This window comes from Monodelphis domestica, chromosome 5, assembly GCF_027887165.1.
Source record: "Monodelphis domestica isolate mMonDom1 chromosome 5, mMonDom1.pri, whole genome shotgun sequence".
Classification (NCBI taxonomy): domain Eukaryota; kingdom Metazoa; phylum Chordata; class Mammalia; order Didelphimorphia; family Didelphidae; genus Monodelphis; species Monodelphis domestica.
The window spans coordinates 78,827,294-78,849,620 of NC_077231.1; the positions used below are offsets into that span (position 1 = coordinate 78,827,294).

Genomic DNA, 22,327 nt, shown 5'->3' on the forward strand with positions numbered 1-22,327 from the left:
CTTGATTATTGGAAGATCTTTCTCAAATCCATAGCCAGTGTTCTTTTGTGATATTGGGAGCTGTGCTCCTTGTAGGTGCATAGTTGGTAACTATCCATCTTAATCAATCAAATACCAACCAGCTAGAATTTATTAAGCTTTTACTATATGCCAGGCACAGTGTTGAGTATTGTGATATATAAAGACAGTTCCCTATTTAAAGGAGCTCACAGTCTAATGGGAGAGACAACATGCAAATATTTAGTTACAGAAATTTATACAGACTCATTTGGGAGTAGTCTGAGAAGGAAAGCCCTAAAATTAAGGAGAAACTAGAAAAACTTTCTGTAGATTATAATGCAAGTATTTGGACCTATATTTGTTTTTAGTGTGTATATCTCTGCTCTGGCTTGGAATACAGGAGATAGACAGCCAGCAAATTACATTGACTTATAAAATACTAAAATTTATATTAACATTAATAACAATCTAGAGGAAGGATTCCATAGTTGTTATTTTTTAACCCTTAATTTCCATCTTAGACTCAATACTCAGTATTGATTCCAAGGCAGAAGAATGATAAGGGCTAGGCAATGGGGGTTAAGTGACTGGTGCCCATGGTCACCCAGCTAGGGAGTGTTGCAGGGCAGATTGGAACCCAGGTCCTCCCCTATCAAGACCTGGCTCTCAATCCACTGAGCTCCCAGCTGCCCCCCTCCATAGTTTATTATAAGCCATGTTAGGTGGGCTCTCTATGGAAGATTTGTAGAAGGAAAGGATAAGGTCTGGCCAGGTTCTGATCTATTTCCATAAAAAGAATACCCATACCAATAATATCACAGCAACACCGACATATGGAAGTATCTATCAGCTCATATATTTGTGTCTTTTTTTATCTCTGAAATCATTATGAGAATGATTTATATACAAATCTCTAGGAAAGGACTAGGAAGACATTTGTAGATCATTTTTTAGAGAAGATATCTTTGTAGTCACATAGTTAACTGAAAGGTCTTAGGAATATAACATCCCACTGAGTGAGAAGGATGAATCCATGATAAACGCAACCACAGAAATAACTGTTATGTTATGTTATAGGCAAAAGACAAAACAGGGAGGTATGTTCACCAAATAATCATTTTTTTAGAGAGATGAAAAAATTAACAAGTCTGATGAGGCCTATGGACTCACTTCTCAAAGTCTGGTTTTTTGGGTGTTTTTTTAAACCCTTACCTTCCATCTTGGAATCAATACAGTATATTGGTTCCAAGACAGAAGAATGGTAAGGGCTAGGCAATGGGGGTCAAGTGACTTGCCTAGGGCCACACAGCTGGGAAGTGTCTGAGTCCAAACTTGAACCCAGGACCTCCTGTCTCCAGGCCTAGCTCTCAATCCACTGAGCTACCCAGCTGCCTCCCAAAGGCTAGTTTTTAAGAATTGGAAACAATATTAATTTTCATATAAAGCTTAGTGAAAATAAAGATGTAACTTCCCCCCCTTATCTGGACTCTAAAGACCTCTAAAATTTAGACCTTTAAAATCTGTCCATGAATCCTAGGTTAAGATAGAGCTCTATTTCAGCTTTAAATGATGTTGAAGAAGCTTTCTTAAGAGGATCCACTTTCTTGACTATTATATTTTCCTAAGAAGAGGCAACTTAATAGTTTAAGAAGCTTAATATAAAGGTTAAAATCCATCCCAGATCGCTTACTATTTTAGGGAGAAGAAAAAGGGAGGAGAGAATGTAGAATTCAAAATTTAAAAAAATGTTAAAAATCATTTTTAGATATAACTGGGGGAGGAGGGATTATTATTAAAAAGTTTTATAGGTTCATGGACTACAGATCTAAAGCTGGGAAGGAGCTCAGAAGTCATACTGTGTAGTCCCATAATTTTGTGAATGAGGAAGCTGAGGTGCAGGGAGTCTTCAGAGACAGGATCAGAATTCAGCCTCCTGACTCCAGAATCAGTTCTCTTTCTCCTGTACCTTGGCAGCCAGGTGACCCAGTGGACAGAGTCCTGGACCTAGAGTCAGGAAGACCATGGTTTGAATCCTACTTCCAACACTTGTATGCCCCTAGGCAAGTCACCTAACCTCTCTGAGTTTTCCATTCTGTAAAATGGGGATTATAAGTGTAACTACCTCAGTTTTATCGAGGACCAAATGAAATGACATGTATAAAACATTTTATAAAATGTACAGCAGCATATATGTGCTATGTATTAGTGGGTATCTATATGTGTATGTGTTTTAGTGGTTTCTTTAGGTTATCTAGGAAGAAATTCAGTCCTGGGCTCTCTTATCAAAGTAGATGCTTTCCTTGTCTTTTTCTTTTTAAATGGTTACCTTCTATTTTAGAACTGATACTAAGTTCCAAGGCAGAAAAGTGGTAAGGCCTACTTCAGTGACTTGCCCAGGATCAGACATAAGAAGTGTCTGAGGTCCCATTTGAACCCAGGACCTGCATCTGCTGGCCTGGATAGAGATCCACAGAGCCACCTAGTTGCCCCTTCCCTGTCTTTTGAAAAAGTCTCTAATTAAGATTCGTCTTTTGTTTGATCTTCATCCCTTTTCCTGATCTTAATAAACGAGTTAAAGGTGGCAGGTGTCTGTTCCCTGGGTCACACTAGCAGGAGGATTCTGGACCAAGGATGGGTTGGGCTACATGGGCTAGGTAGGAAGTCTCTTCAGGCCCTGGCCTGCTAAGGTGGTCTCTCCTGGCTAGCATACTTGTGCCCAGGAGCCCTCAAAGAGACTGGAGAGGAAGTTTCTAGGCTCTGACTGCCCTCTAGTGACAGCAAGGAGGAAAGACATAGCATGAGCCTTGAGTTCAGCCAAGTGAAAGTGCCGATTCAGAGCCTGCTCTGGGTAAAATTCTAGGGCTAGATCACATATAATGAATGCTTTAAGGTTTAGAAGCTCTTACAATACCACAAGTCTTTAAGTTATGTATGGAAATATTAGTATTCTAAAAGGACACAAGAAGAAATGGAGAAAATAAAGAAGTGAGGGAGGCCCATGATCACAGATAGTTTGCCCCAGGATTTGAACGCAGGCCTCCTGATTCTTGAATCTAGACCTTTCTCTGTGATCTACAATGCTGGCTGAAGCCCTTTCACAGGAAAACACCACACTAGGCAATGCAGGTTAGGAAGAGAAGATAAATCAACACTGCAATAATACCTAGACACAAAAACCCAGATTTAAAGCTAAAATATAAAATTTTAGAGCTAAAAAGATGCCATGTCTCTGAGGGATTTTCAGTCTCCTTTGCCAGGGGTTCCCCCAATTCTAAAAATGTCATCTGTTGATTGGTCCATCCCATCTAGGTTCTTCACCACCGGTCTCCATCGGTGCCAAACTTCTCTGCCCACCCTTTCCTCAACCACTCTACTGAAATTGCTTTCCCAAAGGCCTCCTAATGGCTGAATACAATAGCCCACATTTAGTCCTCCTCCTCTTTGGCTTTGGGAGCAGTTGGTAATAGGTGGCTTGTGGATTCTCTCTTCTCCCTTGGCTTCAGGGACGAAGAATCCCTTCTACCTCCCCTTTCCGTGGTCTCTTCTTCCGCATCCTTTAAGGTACAAGCTTGTGTCTTTGGCCCTTCTGTTTCTCTCATGGTAATCTCAGTGATTCCCACATTCAACAACTACCCCTTTTGTGCAGATCCTGTTCAAATTAAATAAAAATTTCCAGTCTAATCCAATTCAAAAAGTGTTTACAACACACATCTATGACAAGCATGGCATCTAAGCATTTGCAAACAACCAGGATCTGCCAAGTGCCATGGCGATAGGCGAAATGACAGATAAACAAGGCCAGCAGGCCCTTCACAACATCATTTTAAGCTATTTGTGCTCCATGAGGAACTGGTATGAAGGATGGTCCTGACAGGCTGTCAAATGAGCTCTCAAAATGTTAACCAACTGGACAACTCACCAAGGGTGTGTCTGATAGGATTGAGTCTAAGCTTGCTACAAGAAAATTAATTTTCATCTTGGTTATTAAATAGTATCTTGGAACTGGTTTAGGCAGGATCATACAGAATTTAATCTTATTTTGTTGCAAATTATTGTTTAATAAGTTTAATGTTGCTATTATAAAAGTTATTCTTGGATTTAAAAATAAAGATTTTCCTTAACTAGGGAGGTGGAAAACAAAGAAAGAAGTCAATGGAAGGATAAAATGCAAGGCAAATTTGCAATCTGATAATGGTAACCTCACTCATTTTCAGTCCCACCTCTCTCCCATTCCATAATTAAGGAGATGGCTCTAATTTAGAACAGTTATTTAAACAGCATAGCATCCTGGGAAAAGCATTGGTCTTAGAATATCTGAGCTCAAGCCACAGCTGTGACATATGATGGATGACCCTAAGACCACTTAAGCTTTCTGCTCCTTAGTTTCCTTATCTGTGTTATGGGGACAATTCTTGCACTGCTTTTTTTCAATGGGGAATGTTATTGTAAGGAATCGTTCTTGTAAACAAAACACTATATAAACCTGGTTGATACTCTTCATTTTCCACATGAGGAAGGAAGCGGAGGCAAGAAACTTCCCCTAGTACACAGTGGTAACAATACTAATTGTTCTTTTAAAAACATTTAATTTTTTTTTTCATTTTTAGTATTTATAGTTTAAATTTACCTTCAATTTTTGAACTCATCTCACAACTACCTTGCAAGGCAGACTGTGTATTAGCAGCTCCAAATTACAGGAAATTGATCTTGAGGCAGTGATCTGCCACAGTCATATAGATAGGTACAAAAACCACAATTTGATTCCAGGGTCTTTGGCCTGGATCTTTTCACTACATTATGGAATTCCAATCACTCTATTTGCCTCATTCCTTTCTGAATGGCAAAGGTTCCTACTGACAAGGCAAAAACAGCCAAGCAAGAATACAATGGAATGAGTAAACCAAGGAGACTAAAGAAACAGAACACAGAAATCTGTAATGCAAGTGATACTTTAATACAGGTCTTTAATACAGTTTAAAACACCTCCAAATATAACTACAAGTTTAATCAGGAAAATGTCTGAAAGACACATATCTCTCAACCATATGTACATTATTTTAAAGGATTATTTTCCTGAATTCTTGTCCTGCTACATTGGATTTTATAAAGTATAAATTTTTTTTATTTGAAAGTTTTATACTAAATGTATTGTTCCTCTTGGTTTAAAATTATAAACCCATTGACAAAAGTCTAATTTTTAACTGGCAAAAAAGCCATCCTTAATAAACAGATCTTCAAAGACCACAGGCTTTTTAAATTTCTGATTTACTAGATAGTAATGATTAGTGACACATAACATGAAATAATCTAGCTCCTCTTTTGTTACAAAAGACTTTGCCAAAAATTCATTTTTGCTACCTGTTAATGAAATTTCCAGATTGGTTTTACAAATCAGTGAATTTAAATACCAAACAATTAACAAGGGGAACAAAGAAAAATGCTTTAAAAACAATATAAAATTTGCTTAGAAAAACATTTATTACGGAAACAAGAACTCAAAACATTTTTTAAGTGGTAATAATGGGAGCTTAAATACCTACTATTAAACAGATTGTTTCAATACAGTGATGATCCTTGCATATTTCGTCATTTCACAGCAGTTAAGGGAACTGCTATTAAATGGAAATACATGCTTGATATTTTAAAATTAGGCATAGCCACCCTGCAAACTCAAATTTGTCATTACAAATGGATTATTTAAAGCCCACAAATTTGTTTTCCTAACACATGAGTTTTAAAATAATGATTAGCTGAATCATCCAGTTGGGTCAACATGCTATGAAATTACTCAGAAATGTGGGAAATGAAAGTCCTGAGGTCAGAATGCTCTTTAGAGAAAGGAAGAGCAATTGATACTAGCTAGTGTTAGAAATGCTACAAAACCCAAACAAAACACAACATAACTTTGGGCTCAGTCAGTGCAGCTTTCTTAAAATACAGTGGAAAACAAAAAATAAAACAGAATAAAGTGTATTACACAACACTTTACTCACAAACCAATTTCCTACTGCATAAATAAAAAGTGCTTGTTATCTACTAATACACAACATGAAAATGTCAACCCTGAACATCCGGAATTGCCCATGACCCATTGCCAGCAATGGGGGGTGGTGAGTTATTAGGGGATGCATGGTATTTACAAAAGTTAAAAAAAATTTTTTTTTCTTCTTTGATTTCCCTGCAGTTTTAATGGTTTCATCATACCATTAAGCAAAAAATCTATTTCTTTTTCACATATTAATTGAAACAAAAGTGAATTCGATTACATAAATGTGAAAATCAAAAGCAATCCCTGGGCTCTCTAGGGATTTCAGACCACCAAGTTTTCATACTGGTTCATGATTAAATTAAACATGAATAGAACAACACTCTGAAATGAAAATGAATTTATTGTTATTTTTCCAACATGAGTTGTGCAGAGGCATCTTAGCTCACACAGATCTGTGGTGCTCCGATGTCTTCTTTGCCAAGGCTGAATTCTGAAGACTCCTCATGCAGTTAAATACAAGAAGAGGAAAGGAAGATAATTCTCATTCCTGGTACGTGCTGAGTCACTTACAAATTCTTGAAGATCAAGTGAAAAAGAAAACCATTTTGTATTTCAGTCAGATATTAAAAATAAAATGTCCAGATATGGTAGAAGGACCAGAGAGAGTCTGGTTTCTTGTGTTGTAAAGAAATGAGTTTATGTCTACAGCACCATGACATCAAGCTCTCAAATGCCATGACCAATTATCTGGGAGTTATAATCTGCGGTCTCCATTTTAAAAATGTATGGGATCACACTATCAATTCGTACATTGCCAATGAGACCTTTAAAAAATAGTTCTTCTGTGATAGTAGCACTCATGAGCCTTAGGGCAGGCAATCTGAGAAGTAGCCTAGATAACCTAAAAAGGACAAAATCAAGTCAGAAATCAAAGGAGAATAGTACAGAAAAATGCAGGGGTGCTTAGAGACACATCCATTTACTTATTCTCTCCTGGGTTTTTTGTTTCACCATATGTATTTGTTTCTTTATGCTGCTGTTTATATATTTATATATCATATATTTATTTATATATTTACATACCAATTCTTGCCAATAGAATTATGATAACATTCATGAAATTTGAAGAGGAAGAATTAAGAAACAATAATTTTTATATTACACTGTGGCTTAATTCAAATCTCAGATTTTTAGAAAGTTCAAAACACAAAATGAAGTTTCTTTAAAAAATTATTTATTTATTTTATTTTTTCAGACCCTTACCTTCTGTCTTGGAGTCAATATTGTGTATTGGCTCCAAGGCAGAAGAGTGGTAAGGGCTAGGCAATGGGGGTTAAGTGACTTGTCCAGGGTCACACAGCTGGGAAGTGTCTGAGGCCAGATTTGAACCTAGGACCTCCCGTCTCTAGACCTGACTCTCAAGCCATTGAGCCATCCAGTTGCCCCCAAAATGAAGTTTTAAATTCATAGTTATTCACAAAATGAAGTTGGCAGAAATGGGGAATGGATGTGTTTGTGGGGAGTAAAGGGTAAGGTAGGATCACTAAAGAGATAAGCAAATATGACTTTTCTGGGAATGGCAACAGATTTTTATTTTTTTTATGGTATTAAGAAAAGGCCATTTTTTTTATTTTAAAGGAAAACAAATAAACAACAAAAAAGTAATAAACCAAGTTAAAGCATTCTAGCAAATGCTTCCTTATCAAAGGCAGAGGAAAGTAGACAGAACATATAACCATCAATATCATGTCAGGAAAAATAAGTAGTAAGCCAAAGGTACATCTGTATTTAAAACCTGTCTTTCCTGAGTATATTAACAGCTTTAAGTGTTTGTTGAACTGAATTGGTGAACTTCCAATGTACATCAACATTCTAAATAAATAATGGATATCTGAATGACTTGATTTAGAAAATTGTTCATAGAAAATGAGTCTTACTGAAGAGGAAAATGACTAGACATGATTATCTGACAGAAAACTATAAAAGCCATCTTCTACTCAACAGCCTCCAAATCCTTTTCTCTACATTCTAGAATATGGCTATATAACCTTTGAAGTTTACTAAGGCATTGAAATAGCAATTCAATTTCAAACAATATTTAAGATTCAAGAAACTGGTCCAATTTACTACTTCCTGTGGGAATCTTGACCTGAACTCACTAAATATATATCCATAGTAAAAATGGGAATGGCAAAAGATTTTTAAAGGGAAAATTAAACATAAGCAATTTACACTAGGAAGCTTTCAAAGGGTATGTGAGCATGTGTATATAATCAATGCATTCAGACTTTCAAAAAGTCTTTAGCAAGACTCAGCTCTAAAAGCGACCATGGGATTGTGGGTGGGAGCCTGGAGATGTCCTATTTGTTCTATAAAATCAATGCTGATAAGGATGATGATACTAGCTAACACTTACATAGCACCTACAATGCACCAAGGCACTGTGCTAAGCACTTTACAAATATTATGTCGTCCTTCCCAATCCCAAGCTCCAGGTGAACCAGTTCAGCCCACACTGTTCTCCACTTGAGAATAACTTGTCCTTGGCACAATCTGCCAAATATATCATGCTTTTGAACAGAGCTAAAGGAGGCCATGCTGGGTCTACTACAAATTCGTCATCTCTTCTTAAGTGGGCCCTTCTTGCCTCAAGCCAATCCTTCTATTCCTCCTTCCACAGACCCCAATCTCCACAGTGACTTCTTTTAGTGCCTTCTTTATCTCATTTCTCTGCCCAGTAGCTCAACTAAAGACTCTCTCCTCATACAACAAAAAGACTGATGCCATTCTCTGAGAGTTTGCTCAACTTTCCTCCTCAACTACTGTAAAAATGGACTTGAATCCAGGACTTCAATCCCCAGAATTCCTTGCTCCACTTCCCCAGAATGCTTTGTAATATCCCTGAATTCTCACCTGGGCCGAGATTGAGATGGGGTATTTAACCTGATTGGAAAGGCTTTTGGGCCTCTCTTCTCTTCCGCTGGCAAGCAGAAGCTCATGATGTGAGTGAAATTGAATTGGGCCTCTCGGCCCACCTGGCCTTTCTTACTTGTATTTTCTTTAAATTCTCAACCTTAAATAAACCTCTAAAAATGTAATACTCCTTGCAGAGAGAAACTAATTTCTACCTGCCTCAGTTTCCCTAAATTTTAACTGTTACACTACTATCATCACCGAGACATTTTTTTCCCATGGTCTCCTCCTTCACTACTGTCTCAGGTGAAAGCTGGTCATTGGTGAAAATCATGAACTAATCTCTCACATATTCTCCTGTAGATTTCTCCATCATTTTCTCTCTTTTGTCTGTCTGCTTCTAAGCTTTGATCTTCCATGTTCTAAATTCTTCATTACTGCCTACAAATATGCTTATGTCTTTTTTATCCTTAAAATACCGGTACTCAGTCCTACTATTACTGCTAGCTATTGTCCTATGCCTCTCTTTCTCTACTCAGCCTGAGAAAGTAGCCTGCACTAAGTGCCTCCTCTTTCTTTCTTCTAAACCCTCTGAAGTTTGGCACTGAAGATAGGAATTGTTCACTTCAAAGCAATGGCCCATCTCAATTACTATGTCTAATGGTCTTTTCTTAATTCTAATTGTTCTAATCTCTCTGAATCATTTAACATTGCACATTATCTTCTCTTGGATAGTTTATGCTCTCCAGGTTTTCATGACTGCTCTTTACAGATTCTCTTTGTAAATGACCATTCCTAATTCCTTGTTGGTTCTTCATCTAGCTTGTGCCCATTAAACCTGAGGATCTCCCAAGGCTACTCTGTGCCATTTTCGCCTACCACATGCCACTCTCCAACTTAGTGACCTTGCTAGCTTCAATGAGTTCATTTATCATCTCAATATAGATGACTCCCAAATCTATCTATCTAGCCCTGGTCTCTCTCAAGCTCTATTTCCACATCATCAACTGTTTATTAGACATTTCAATCTTAGTATGTCCAAAACAGAACTCATCCTCCCCCCCCAACCCTTCCCTCCTCTGCACTTCACTATCATTGCTGTGGGCTCCACAATCACCCCAATCATCCAGGTTTGTAATCCCAGTAACATCCTTGACTTGTCTGTCTCACTCCATACATCCAATCCACTGACAAATCTTTTTCTACTTCCATAACATTTCTCGTACACCTTCCTTTCTCGTCACTCACACAGTCACTAACTTCACTTAGGTCATTATCACCTCCTTCCTTGATCATTGCCATAACTTTCTAAATGATTCTAAAATGCCTCCAATCTCTTCCCCACTCCCATTCATCCTCTTTTTAGCTGCTACAGTGACCACCTACTATATAGCTCTGCCAATGTCACACCTTCTTGCTACACACTCCATAGGGTTTAATGGTACCTGCTACTTCTAAGAGGAAACTCTCTTTTGAAGCAGCAAGGTGGCTCAATAGATATAGCCAGGTCTGCAGACAGGAGGTTGTGTGTTCAAATCTCACTTCAGACATTTCCTAGCTGTGTGATCCTGAGCAAGTCACTTGCCCCCAATTGCCTAGCACTTACTCCTCTTCTGCTTTGGAAGTGATATTTAGTATTGATGCTAAGACAGGAGGTCAGGGTTCAAAGAAAAGCTCTCTGCTTAGTCTGAAAAGCCTGTGCTGTCCTTCCCCCTCTCCTGTCTCACCCTTTCCCTCTTGTCAATATGCTTCCTGATCTAGCAGCACTGGCTTCATCTATTTATTCCTTGCATGACATGTCTCAGCTCTTGACTCTAACTTTATTCAGGCTACCCCTTCCTCACGTCTCCCTTAGTTCCCCTAGTTTCCTTCAAAACTTAGCTCAGATTCCATGCTGTGCAGGAAGCTTCTCCTGTTTCCTCCCAGGAGTTAGTGCCTTCTCTTCTGAGACGATCTCCCATTGAATCTGTATGTACTTTGTATGTGTCTTGTTGCCAGGTTTTTCTCTTTTACCTCCATTAGTTGGTGAACTGTTTGGCTAAAGGAATTGTTTAGTCTTTCTTTATATCCCAGCACTTGGCCTACAGCCTGGTAAACAGTAAGAGATGCTTGCTGTCTTGTTCCATATGACACTAAATTTACTAATATTAAAATAGTAAACCAACAAATTATTATAAAAAAAAACAAAAAATAATCATTTGTTTTGAACTTTAAATTCTACAAATTACTTTACTCACCACAAAACAATGAGGAAAGCAGAGAAAGTATTATAACCCATATTTCACAGGAACCTAAGGCTTAAAGAGGTTAATAATCTGCCCCAAAGGTAAATCAACTGAGAGTCCCAGCTATAATTCCTTTGAAGGTCTCCTGACTCAGTATGCAAAAGGAAAAGGTCATCAGACACCAGGAGGAGCAGAACAATGGGAAATGAGTTTCAATGTGTCTTGGAATATAAGGAAAAGCAATTCTGACAACATTCAGAAAGGAAGATGACCCCTATAGGATCAGTTCCAATTCAGGAAAAATATCTGTGTGCCTGTGAATACAAATCCCTAAAAACATTGAGCCAAAGTTTTCCTCTTTATCCAAAAGAACAAAATGTTGGTGGATAATCTGGAAGGGTAACAAAAACAAAGCCAATATAACTGCCCTAAATTTCTGGTAAAACGATGATGGCAGGCATCTCTGAAATAACCAATGCAGTTCTCATTCTACCACTAGAAAGATAATGGTGCTGGAGAATATTGAGAGAAGTGGAAGAAAAATGGACAAGGAAATGGAGGCACATTCACCTGGGGTAAGAAAGAGAGGGCTTTCTAACTTGACTCTTCTCTGAAGAAGGGGCCCAAGAAGAAACCCAAGTGAAGGTCAGCCATGTTTACTAAATCCCCAGACCAAGCACTACCCCCAGAAACTCAAATAAACTTTACACTGATCCAAAAGGCTACTTGGTGAAGACCAAACACTCTCCAGGCATTTAGTCAAACTAGAGGCAATTGGGAGAGCATATTCTTAACCTTCTACTAGGATTATAGAGCTAGAGTTTCAAGGGTCCTAGAAGGTCCAATCCAATTAGTCCAATCCTCTCATTTACAGAAGAAAGTAAAAAATATCAAGAGACAGAAATGGCAGGGATGGAGGAGAAATACTGCAGAGATAGGGAGAAGGAGTATAGGCTTGGAGAGTATCTGAGAAGAAGAGACTAGAATACTCCCTTTGACTGGAGCAGAGTACAAGATAGAATACAGTTTAAGAAAGCTAGACAATAAAGATGGAGCCCTACTACAATGGCCTTGAATGCAAAGATCAGGTTGTCTGTCATAGGCAGCAACTGGCTTTACAAAGAAAGTAGTGCAGCAGTGACAAGAGTTGGCCTGGGAGCTGGTAAGACATTATGTATTTATGTACCACCTCTCACCCCATGAGACTCTGGATCAGTCATTTAACCTCTCACTAGCCCAGGCAGCTAAGACTTTGCTCTGCTGAGTAATTATTGCATTTTTGAAAATTCTGATCTGATCCCTTCTTCCCTCTCCCCAACTCTGGTATTTTCACATACACAGCAGAAGAGCAGAGTGTAAAAACTTCTATGATGCTAACAGAGTTAAAGTTTATTTAAATGTTTAAAACTGAGTCAGGTGAAGTGGTATCCATCTGCAATCCCTGCTCCTTGGGAGGCCAAGGTGGATGGATGGCTTGGGTTAGAGAGTTCTAAATCCAGTACCAGTGAGGGGAGCCCCTGGCTTGGTAGGTACTAGGCTGCCTATGGAGATGTAGACTGGCTCAGTCAGAAAATGAGCAAGGCAGGCTTCCTTGGCGACTAAGCAGCCATGAGACTGAATCTATGAGTATGACAGAGACCCAGCTTCAAAGAATGAATAGAAGAATGAAATTATTCACTAAAAAGAAACTCTTGACAGACTCAATGACACAAAATCTGTATCCCCCACATCAATTTTTAAAATAAATTTAATTGCAGAAGTATTAATACCAATTTCTAAAAGAATTTCTAATTAGTATAACTGAACTCATCTTTTTTTTTTTAAATGCACAAGGGAACATTACTACCACTACCACCACTAGTTGGCATTTATATTAAAGTTTAAGAGGACAGCTAGGTGCTCAATAGATAGACAGACCTGAAGACAGAAAGTTCCTAGGTTCAAATCTGGCTTCAGACACTTCCTAGCTGTGTGACCCTGGGCAAGTCACCCCCCACTGCCTAACCCTTACTGCTCTTCTGCTTTGGAACTAATACGCAGTATTGATTCTAAGACAAAGGCAAAGGTTTTTAAAAAAAAAAGCTTAAGGTTTTCAGAATTGTTTGCATACCTCATCTCATCTGATATAGAACAGCATGTCATTATATAATCATGTAAATTCTACAAACCTGTACGTATCATCTGGGTATGTTTTTGTTATGTAATCTTGAAACTCCATGTAAGCTTTTTCTTGAAATTTCTCAATCTGTCCCATGTTTTCTAGGCCTGGATGATCTGAAATGATAAGGCAGGTGTGTTTATCCCAGTCCAGAAAGCCTAAGTGTGTACCAAGAAAGAGCAGAGTCACTAAGTAGGAAGTACTGTTCAAGAATACCTTCCCTGAACATACAGTTTCCATGAAGTCATTTAATGTAGCCACAACTTAGACACCCACTTGTCTATAAACCTGGGCTAACAGCTGGAACACAGGGACAGAAAAGCATGTACTTGTCTGGATTTCTGTGGTTACCAGTCCTTGCTCCAGGGTAGGCTCTTGGCTACTAATGGACTGATTCCCTTATGGATAAAAGTCACATGATATTTGGATGAATCCTAGTGTGTTTTCCCATAATTGAATGGGGAAACATGTGAGAGGAATATAGCCTTTGAAGAAATGATGTCACTGTTTAATTGTCTTCATTAAGGGCAGGGTCATCTAGTAAACAAAGCTCTGAGATTTAATTCAGAGACTGGTTTTTGTTCTAGTGCTGGTACTGCATAGCTGAGAACAAGTCACAAATTCTCTGTGTCTCAACTAAATTAAGTTCAGCCAATGCTTATTAAGTGCCTATTCTGGCAAATGACTTCACTTTGGTGGATCCAAGATTCACTGTTGGTAAAAATGAGAGATTTGGCCTCCTAGAGTCATGTTTCTCAGAGTTAAAAGAAAGAGGAATGGGGTCCATAGCTACGAGAAATATTAGCAGCAGAACTTCTTGATATAGGAACAAACTAAAAAAAGGAAGGGATATCCATAAACTTGAGGAATGGCTAAAATAATCTGAAAATAATGGAATATTATACCATAAGAAATAACTGAAGGAACAATTTCAGAGAAAAGCAGCCTTGTGAGAATGGAGAACAGTGAAAGATTATGAACAGATAAATGTATTTCAGAATTAATGAAGATGGAGGTGAAGCATTTGTGGGGGATGGCAAAATCAAGGTCTGACTCTCTCTGGGTACAGCCGAGGTGGAATGGAAAAGTAGAATTATGGGAAATGAAAACACTGAGGAAAAGGGAAGTTAGGGTATTTTGAGGGAACATCAACATAGACCATATCCACTGCTTAGTTCAGTGCTTGGCACAAAGTAGGCACTTAAATATTTACTGATTGAATCATACATCTGTTGAAGCATCAAGTTATCTGAGCAGGACTTAGGACAAAGAGAAAGAATATGAGGTAGGCCCTGAAGTCATGGAGGAATGGAAGAAAATGCTGCAAGAATAAAGAAATACTGGTTATCAGAATATGAACTACAAAGGTTTAATTACTCAAATTTACAAAGAGCTAAATCAATTGTACAAAAAATCAAGCCATTCTCCAATTGATAAATGGGCAAGGGACATGAACAGGCAGGTCTCAGCCAAAGAAATCAAAACTATTAATAAGCACATGAAAAAGTGCTCTACATCTCTTATAATCAGAGAGATGCAAATCAAAACAACTCTGAGGTATCACCTCACACCTAGCAGATTGGCTAACATGATAGTAAAGGAAAGTAATGAATGCTGGAGGGGATGTGGCAAAGTGGGGACACTAATTCATTGCTGGTGAAGTTGTGAATTGATCCAGCCATTCTGGAGGGCAATTTGGAACTATGCCCAAAGGGTGCCCTTTGATCCAGCCATAGCACTGCTGGGTTTGTACCCCAAAGAGATAATAAGGAAAAAAACTTGTACAAGAATATTCATAGCTGAGCTCTTTGTGGTGGCCAAAAATTGGAAAATGAGGGGATGCCCTTCAATTGGGGAATGGCTGAACAAATTGCAGTATATGTTGGTGATGGAATACTATTGGGCTAAAAGGAATAATAAAGTGGAGGAATTCCATGGAGACTGGAACAACCTCCAGGAATTGATGCAGAGCAAGAGGAGCAGAACCAGGAGAACATTGTACATGAAGACTGATACACTGAGGTACAATCGAATGTAATGGACTTCTCCATTAGTGGCGGTGTAATGTCCCTGAACAATCTGCAGGGATCTAAAAAACAGTATCTACAAGCAGAAGATAAATTGTGGGAGTAAAAACACCAATGAAAAGCAACTGCTTGACTGCAGGGGTTGAGGGGATATGACTGAGGAGAGACTCTAAATGAACACTCTAATGCAAATACCAACAACATGGAAATGGGTTTGAATCAAGAACACACGTGATACCCAGTGGAATTGTGCGTGGGCTATGGGAGAGGTGGGGGGGGGGGGGTGGAAGAGAAGAAAAGAAAATGATCTTTGTTTCCAATGAATAATGTTTGGAAATGACCAAATAAAAATTAAATAAAAAAATAAAAAAATAATATGAACTGAGTGATTAAAAAAACTGCCAAGAAGAGCAATTAGGAAAAAAAGTAATGTCTTTGAAAGTTTACTTTATTTGGGGTTTGTTAAACTCAGAATAAAAAAACATTAAGGATTGGCCTTAAACAAATTCAAAGGAGTTGTGTCCTTTATCTCACAATCTCTTTATGAATCAAATCTTTACAAAACTGGCCTCTCACCCCAAGGCCAAAATGTCGTCCAATGATGTCAGCTTGGAGAAGCCCAAAGCAGGCCAGCACAAGGATCACAAGTATGACAAGACTCTCACAAACAAACACACACACACACACACACACACACACACACACACAGAGCACCTATGGGCAGTCTAATCAAACCTGAGATTCTGACATGATGAACTGGATCACAGCCTCTGCAAGTGACTTTGGGTTTCAAAAGGAGGACTGGGGGAGACTCCACTGATGAGGAGGGATGTGAGCTGTATGTCTAAGTCTGGGTAATTTAAAAAGGGAATGACAATGAGAGAAGGCAGAGAATCAGGAATGAGCAGGAGTATATGCAGGATTCCACAGAAAGGAAGTAGTTTAGCTAGAACAAAGATTAGTCAGCAGGATGCAGCCAAGTTGGGAAAGGCCTTGAAAACCATGAGAAGATTCAGAACCACTCCATCAGGAAACAGGGTGAGTTTTTTGAGAAGTGACAAGATAACAGCCACATTGAAATAAAACCAGCCACACACATAGAAGCAAGAAGCCAACGCAAACACTTTTGCAAACGTTTGGGTGGGCAGCAATCAGGTGTGTAAGGAAAAAGGAGACTAAAACAGAAGGATTAGGCAGAAGAAATATCTTTAAGTGCCTAGACATAGGGAAGAAAGAAGAAAGAACCAAAGATGGTTCTCAGACTGGGTGATTTTGAGAGTGAGGGACATTGAGGGACAGAGGAAAGATGGGGTGGCAAAAGACTTCTGTCTGAAGGAAAGCTCATTAATTTGGTCTGTCATAAGATAAATGCAAGGGGAGGATTGGCTCCTGATCACTGATGTGGTCCATAAGGAGCTGGAGATCTAAAAGCAGAGCTCAGGACAGAATATGTGATAAATATTCCCAATCATCAGGTGATAAATATTCCCAATCATCAGGAGATCATTAAAAAAAATCAGGTTGGCAAGTATTTGATGGGAAATCCTGTAGCTAGATGGCAGGTCATTTCTAAGCTTTGAGGTTTCAGAGACCTAAAAAGTCCAGCATGTGGTAAATAGCATAATGGGGGAACTAAGAAAGTTAATGTGATCCAAGGCTGCATTATGAAAATGAAGGAGTACTCTGCAAATTACAAAGTGCCATAAGTACAAGTTAGTATTGGCTTGATATAGTTACTCTAACTGTTAAGAGTCTAACATTTAGGCAGAATTCTAAAACTTCTACCTAAAAGAAACAATCAACACCAACAAAAAGAAATGGAGGGGAGTTAGGCAACACAGTAGATAGAAAACCAGGCCTGGCGATAGGAGGACCTGGGTTCAGATCTGTCCTCCGACACTTATAGTATATGGGGACTCTGAGCAAGTCACTTATCCTGTTTGCCTAGCTCTTACCTTCCTGTCTAAGATTGTTACTAAGACAGAAATGAAGAGCTTAAAAAAAGGCATGGGAATCATTCTTGTTATTTTGTGCTTCAATAAGAGGCTGAAAACAAGATATTAAAAATATTCTGAAAACAACAAGAAATCTGGCAGATCACATTCTGTAGGATTTTATTTTTACTAGGAAAAGAGCATCACATTGTTTAAGTCAAATAGTTTTGAAACTACAGATTTCAAAAATGGTGTATCTTTTGACAGAAAAACACTGCTAGCAAAAAATAGTAAAAAAATTCAACCAATTATCAAGAGCTAAAATTGCACATATACAAAAAGACATCAATTATAAAAATATGAAACTAACTGATATTCAAAATTAAGAACAAAATATGTCAACTTGAATAAATGTTTCACTTTCAGCTTTGTTTGTGAGGACGGATAATAGGATAACAAAGCTGACAAACTGGTTAAAGTAGAGAATGGGGAGAAATTATTAACTCATGTGCAACATTAGAAGCAGTAATAAAAAAGGTCACTATTTATGTCCATGTCATTCAAGGCCAGCAGATTTTCCCAAGGTTCACATTATTCTGCACAGTTTTTGAACATTAATCCAAAATCATAAACATGAAAAATATATGAGCAGAGCCAACTTTGCATTATTCAGCAGCTGAAAACTGAATTTTTGTTCATTTCACTGAAATTATTATTAGAGAAGTAGCAGAGAAATAACACCACTGAAAATCAAAGCAGAACATTTTATGTGTTAGAAATTGTGGTGAGAAGAAAAGCAGTAAACTGACGGGAAACTTTTTACCAAGTGTCTCTGATAAAAATGTCATTTCTTAAATATATAAAGAACAGAGTCAAATGTATAAGAATACAAGTTATTCCACAATTGATAAATGGTCAAAGGAATATGAATAGGCAGTTTTCAGATGAAGAAATCAAAGCTATCTATAGTCTTATTTAAAAAATGCTCTAAATTTCTATTAGAGAAATGCAAATTAAAACTACTGTAAGTACCATCTCACACCTATCAGATTGGCTAATATGACAGAAAAGGAAAATTGGGACACTGATGATGCTTGGAATTGGGAACTAATCCAACCACTCTTGAGGGCAATTTGAAATCATGTCCAAATTGTACATACCCTTTGGCCCAGCAATTCCACTACTAGGGCTGTATTCCAAAATGATTAAAGAAAAGGTAAAAATAAACTACATTACAGAAATGTTTATAGCAACCCTTTCTTGTGATGGCAAAGAAATGGAAGTGGAGGTGATTCTATCAATTGGGGAATGTCTGAACAAGTAGTATATGACTGTAATGGAATACTGTGGGAGTAAAGGTGATGAATGATTGGATCTGAGGGTCACTGTAGCCATGGAGAGAGTTAGCCTACTAAGGAGACTAGCAACTAGACAGACAGAAAAGGACAGAAAGGAGGAGAAGGATAGAAAAGATGGAGGCCAATATGGCTGAGAAGGACTCAGTGGAAGAATCATGGCACCATGGCTGGGGGCTATGATCTTCATTTATTATGACAAAGAGAAAGACTTTTATAGAGAGTAAAATATTAGGCATTACAACATTCTTGGGGGGGGGGGAAGTACTTTCCCATTAGATAATATTTATGAAAATGATTTCATACATGAACGTTACCAGGGTTGCTATTAGAGATGTAAGCAACTGAGAAACAGTGATTATGCTAATCAGTTCTGGGTACTTAGGAAAAGGCAGGTTTGGTACTTTCAGTCATGATGTTACAAGGACTTCTTTGCTCTTCAGAGCGAGGGGGGACTCAAGATTTAATGATGACCTTTGACCGAGAACAGCAGTGCCTTTGTGTGAGAGATTGGGACCTTGCCAACAATCTCAGGAAAGCATGGCTGCTTTCCTCAGTGGGCTTGATCTGTCCTGAGCTCCTCCTACAGAATATTATTATGCAGCAAGAAGTGAAGAGCAGGATACTTTCAGAAGTACCTATGAAGACTAACATGAACAGAGCACTATACACAATAACAACAATATTTCACAATGAACAACTGTGAAAGACTTAATTAATCTCAGCAATCCAATGATCTAAAACAACTCCAACTCATGATGAGAACTGTTATTCAGGGAAAGAACTGAAGGAGTCTCAATGCAGAATTTTATTTTTCTTGATTTTGGTTTCTTGTCTATTTTCTTTTGAAACATTTCTAAATATGGAATTATATTCAGCATGACTTCACATGTATAATTTCTATAAAATTGCTTTCCTTTCTCAAAGAGTGGGGAAGGAAAGGAGGGAGATAATTTGGAACTAAACATTTTTTTAAAAATATGTAATTGAGAAATACTTAATGAAATAAATAAAAAATATATTGATGAGGAAAAGAAAGAAATTGTATTGAGGTTTCTGGAACCTTACCTTTAAAGACAAAGACCTTTGTTTCTTAGCTCTTGACCATCCAAAGCCACTGAGCAAAGATCTACCTCAGAAATGAAACATAGTGCTAAGATCAATCTGAAGTCCCTATTCTACCCAGCTACTCTTGGGTAGAGAAGGGGCCTGTGCTCAGGCTCCATAAGACAAAGATAAAATCCCCAGGTGAAATATCCCACAAGGAGGAGATGACAGAGGAGTGACCCATGAATGTCCTATCAGGGAACAAAAGAACAAATGTTCTGGGCAGACTGTACACCTGGACTTTCAGAATGAGCTTAAGGTCACCTACCTGGACTGAAGAGCACTATGGCTTTCAGATAGGCATATTCATATCCATCCAGGCAGAGTCTGACCATACTGTTACAGAATTCCTGGAGCTTGAAGATGTGCTCCATTATGGCTTTTCCTCTCTCTGTTGATAGTTTATCTGGAATGACAGAAAAAAATCGTAGGGATTAGACCATTATTAATGTGGAATTTCATTTTTTACTATTGTTTGATCAATCTGATAGTCTTACTAAATTGAGATTTCTGAAGAGGGCATGAAATGGAGTAATCACAAAAGACATTAGGGAAAAGTTTATCAGCACACAAAAACATAGAGAAAAATACTAAAGGCAATGTTTCCTCTTCATAAAATGTCACAAACCTAACATTTAGGAGTTTAGATCCAAGAGAACACATTCAAAACTGCAATCTGTCAAAAGCAGGATTAATTAAAATACTCCAAATACTGACAATTCTGGGAACAGAATTCATTCATATTTATATTTCTTTGGGGAGCTGAGGAGAGTGGAGGATAGAAATATAATTTTCCAGAACTTTTTATAAGTTACAAATAACATTACAGGTTATAAAACCTTGCATGATGAATATTTGGAAAGGAGCAAGTCCTAAAAGATGTATTCCAGCTCAACAATAAGAGATGACTGAAACAAAAGACATTTAAAGGATGAAATATATAGGTCAGGAAGGAGCATCTTCTGTGACTGACAATTAAAATACAAATAAGTTACTATAAATGTTGCTCTGATCTTGCTATTTCCTTCAACAGACCTGTATTCTCTACACATATCAGATGTTGAATGAATGTCTAAAACTTGCTAGAAGTGACCCAGTACTAACATGTGACTTGTTACACGTGAGATTAAGGCACATATAAATCGGGACTCAATTTTTTTTAAACTAATGGGGTTACTATAAGCAATTCTTAAGGGAGGAGGGATCTAAGAGGCTGACATAAATGTCTAACCACCTAGGTAAATCTATTCCTAAACTGAAGAGTGATTTGAACTATCATTATTTGATTATTTGATAAAGACAGCCAATTCCTTTTGCCCTGATTCTACATTTACCAGGCAACCCTGTTAAAATCAATTCATTTTGCTACTATGTCAATAATGGAATGGAGGTAGGCTCACCAGAGGATATACCTGGTCATTTTACCATAGAAATTAACAAACTTTCACTATGGACAAATGAGCCTTGAGTGAGCTTGGGAGTCATGAGGTCAGCAACCCTTAAGGCCTGACCTGAAATAGTCTATCTTCTTTATCATTATTACAAGTAGGTGCTGTTTTTCTTTATTTCCTATAAACATTTTAATATAAAAGATTACTAGCTAGTCAGCGTGACGACATGACATTTGATAAGCAGCACAGAAACATAAGCAAGGGGTCATCATTTCATTTATGATTTGGAGATAATAAATAATAAGTCTCTGGGCATTATTAATGCAGTGAGCAGCATCATAAAACTTCTTTGTACAAAAACGTGTTGGGAAAATGGTAAAAACTTATTTGACATTGAAGAACTATAATCGACAATAATGAAAAAAACCAAAAATATCCCCATCTTTTATTCATGATTGGAAGCAATCACTTGTACCATGTGTATACAGGGACTTTACAAGTGGTCCTTAGTTCCATTTTAAAGACTTATCAAATAATGGATGGGCTACAGTCTGTGTCATGCAATCAAAGGTAAGCCACAGGCTAAGGTGATGATCAAGTAACAGGTGTAAACAGTTGCCTGTCTAGAGTACTGAATTCAACTCTAAAGTTTTAAGGAAAAGGATGATTACATAAGCATTCACATGCACACAAGGATTAAGGGCATGGAAATACCTCCATGGGAAAAGGTTCTGATGAACTTCAATGAAAAATCAAAATCAAATGTTTGATGGCTTATGGGAACAGTACACCTGGCCAGCTGATGATGGCACTAACAAAGGATATTGAATTTCAACTTTCACAAGGAGTTGGATTGAAGAGGGTATAAAGGCAAGGAGAGCATCTTGAACACAGGAAAGATCCTTTTTTGTAAATCTAGTAGTGCTTGGGAAGATTGACTGAGCCCAAGAACCCTTCAGTGTTACATTGCACAGTTTAAACTTATTGATGCACATTGGTTTACTGAAAATAATTCAGGAAATAGTCCTCAGATGATTAAATGCTCCCACTAGTTTTCTAATACAAAATGGAGTGAAATCCAAATTCACTTAAGCTAAATGCTATTTTTTCTGAACTACTTTGTAGAAAACACTTTCTGATTGTTAATAAATATAAAAGAGGAAAAAAGGAACTTGATTCTTAAGACATCAGTAGGCTTTCCAGACATGAAGTTTTAAAATGTTCATTT

At 37.8% G+C, this 22,327-nt stretch overlaps 1 protein-coding gene across 6 annotated transcripts in view; it reads right to left on the reverse strand.

Moving 5' to 3' along the window:
- Positions 1–4,933: 4,933 nt before the first annotated feature.
- NR2C1 (nuclear receptor subfamily 2 group C member 1) overlaps positions 4,934–22,327 on the reverse strand; it is a 96,850-nt gene continuing 79,456 nt past the window's right edge. For 5 of the 6 annotated variants that reach the window (XM_056798652.1, XM_056798654.1, XM_016425725.2 and 2 more), the window contains 3 exons: positions 19,977–20,114; positions 13,296–13,401; positions 4,934–6,890 (listed from right to left, as the gene is read on the reverse strand). In XM_056798652.1, coding sequence (XP_056654630.1) covers positions 6,716–6,890; positions 13,296–13,401; positions 19,977–20,114 — 419 coding nt within the window. In that variant the 3' untranslated portion in view covers positions 4,934–6,715. The remainder of the gene's footprint in view (positions 6,891–13,295; positions 13,402–19,976; positions 20,115–22,327) is intronic. The other variant, XM_056798655.1, reaches the window with a different exon arrangement.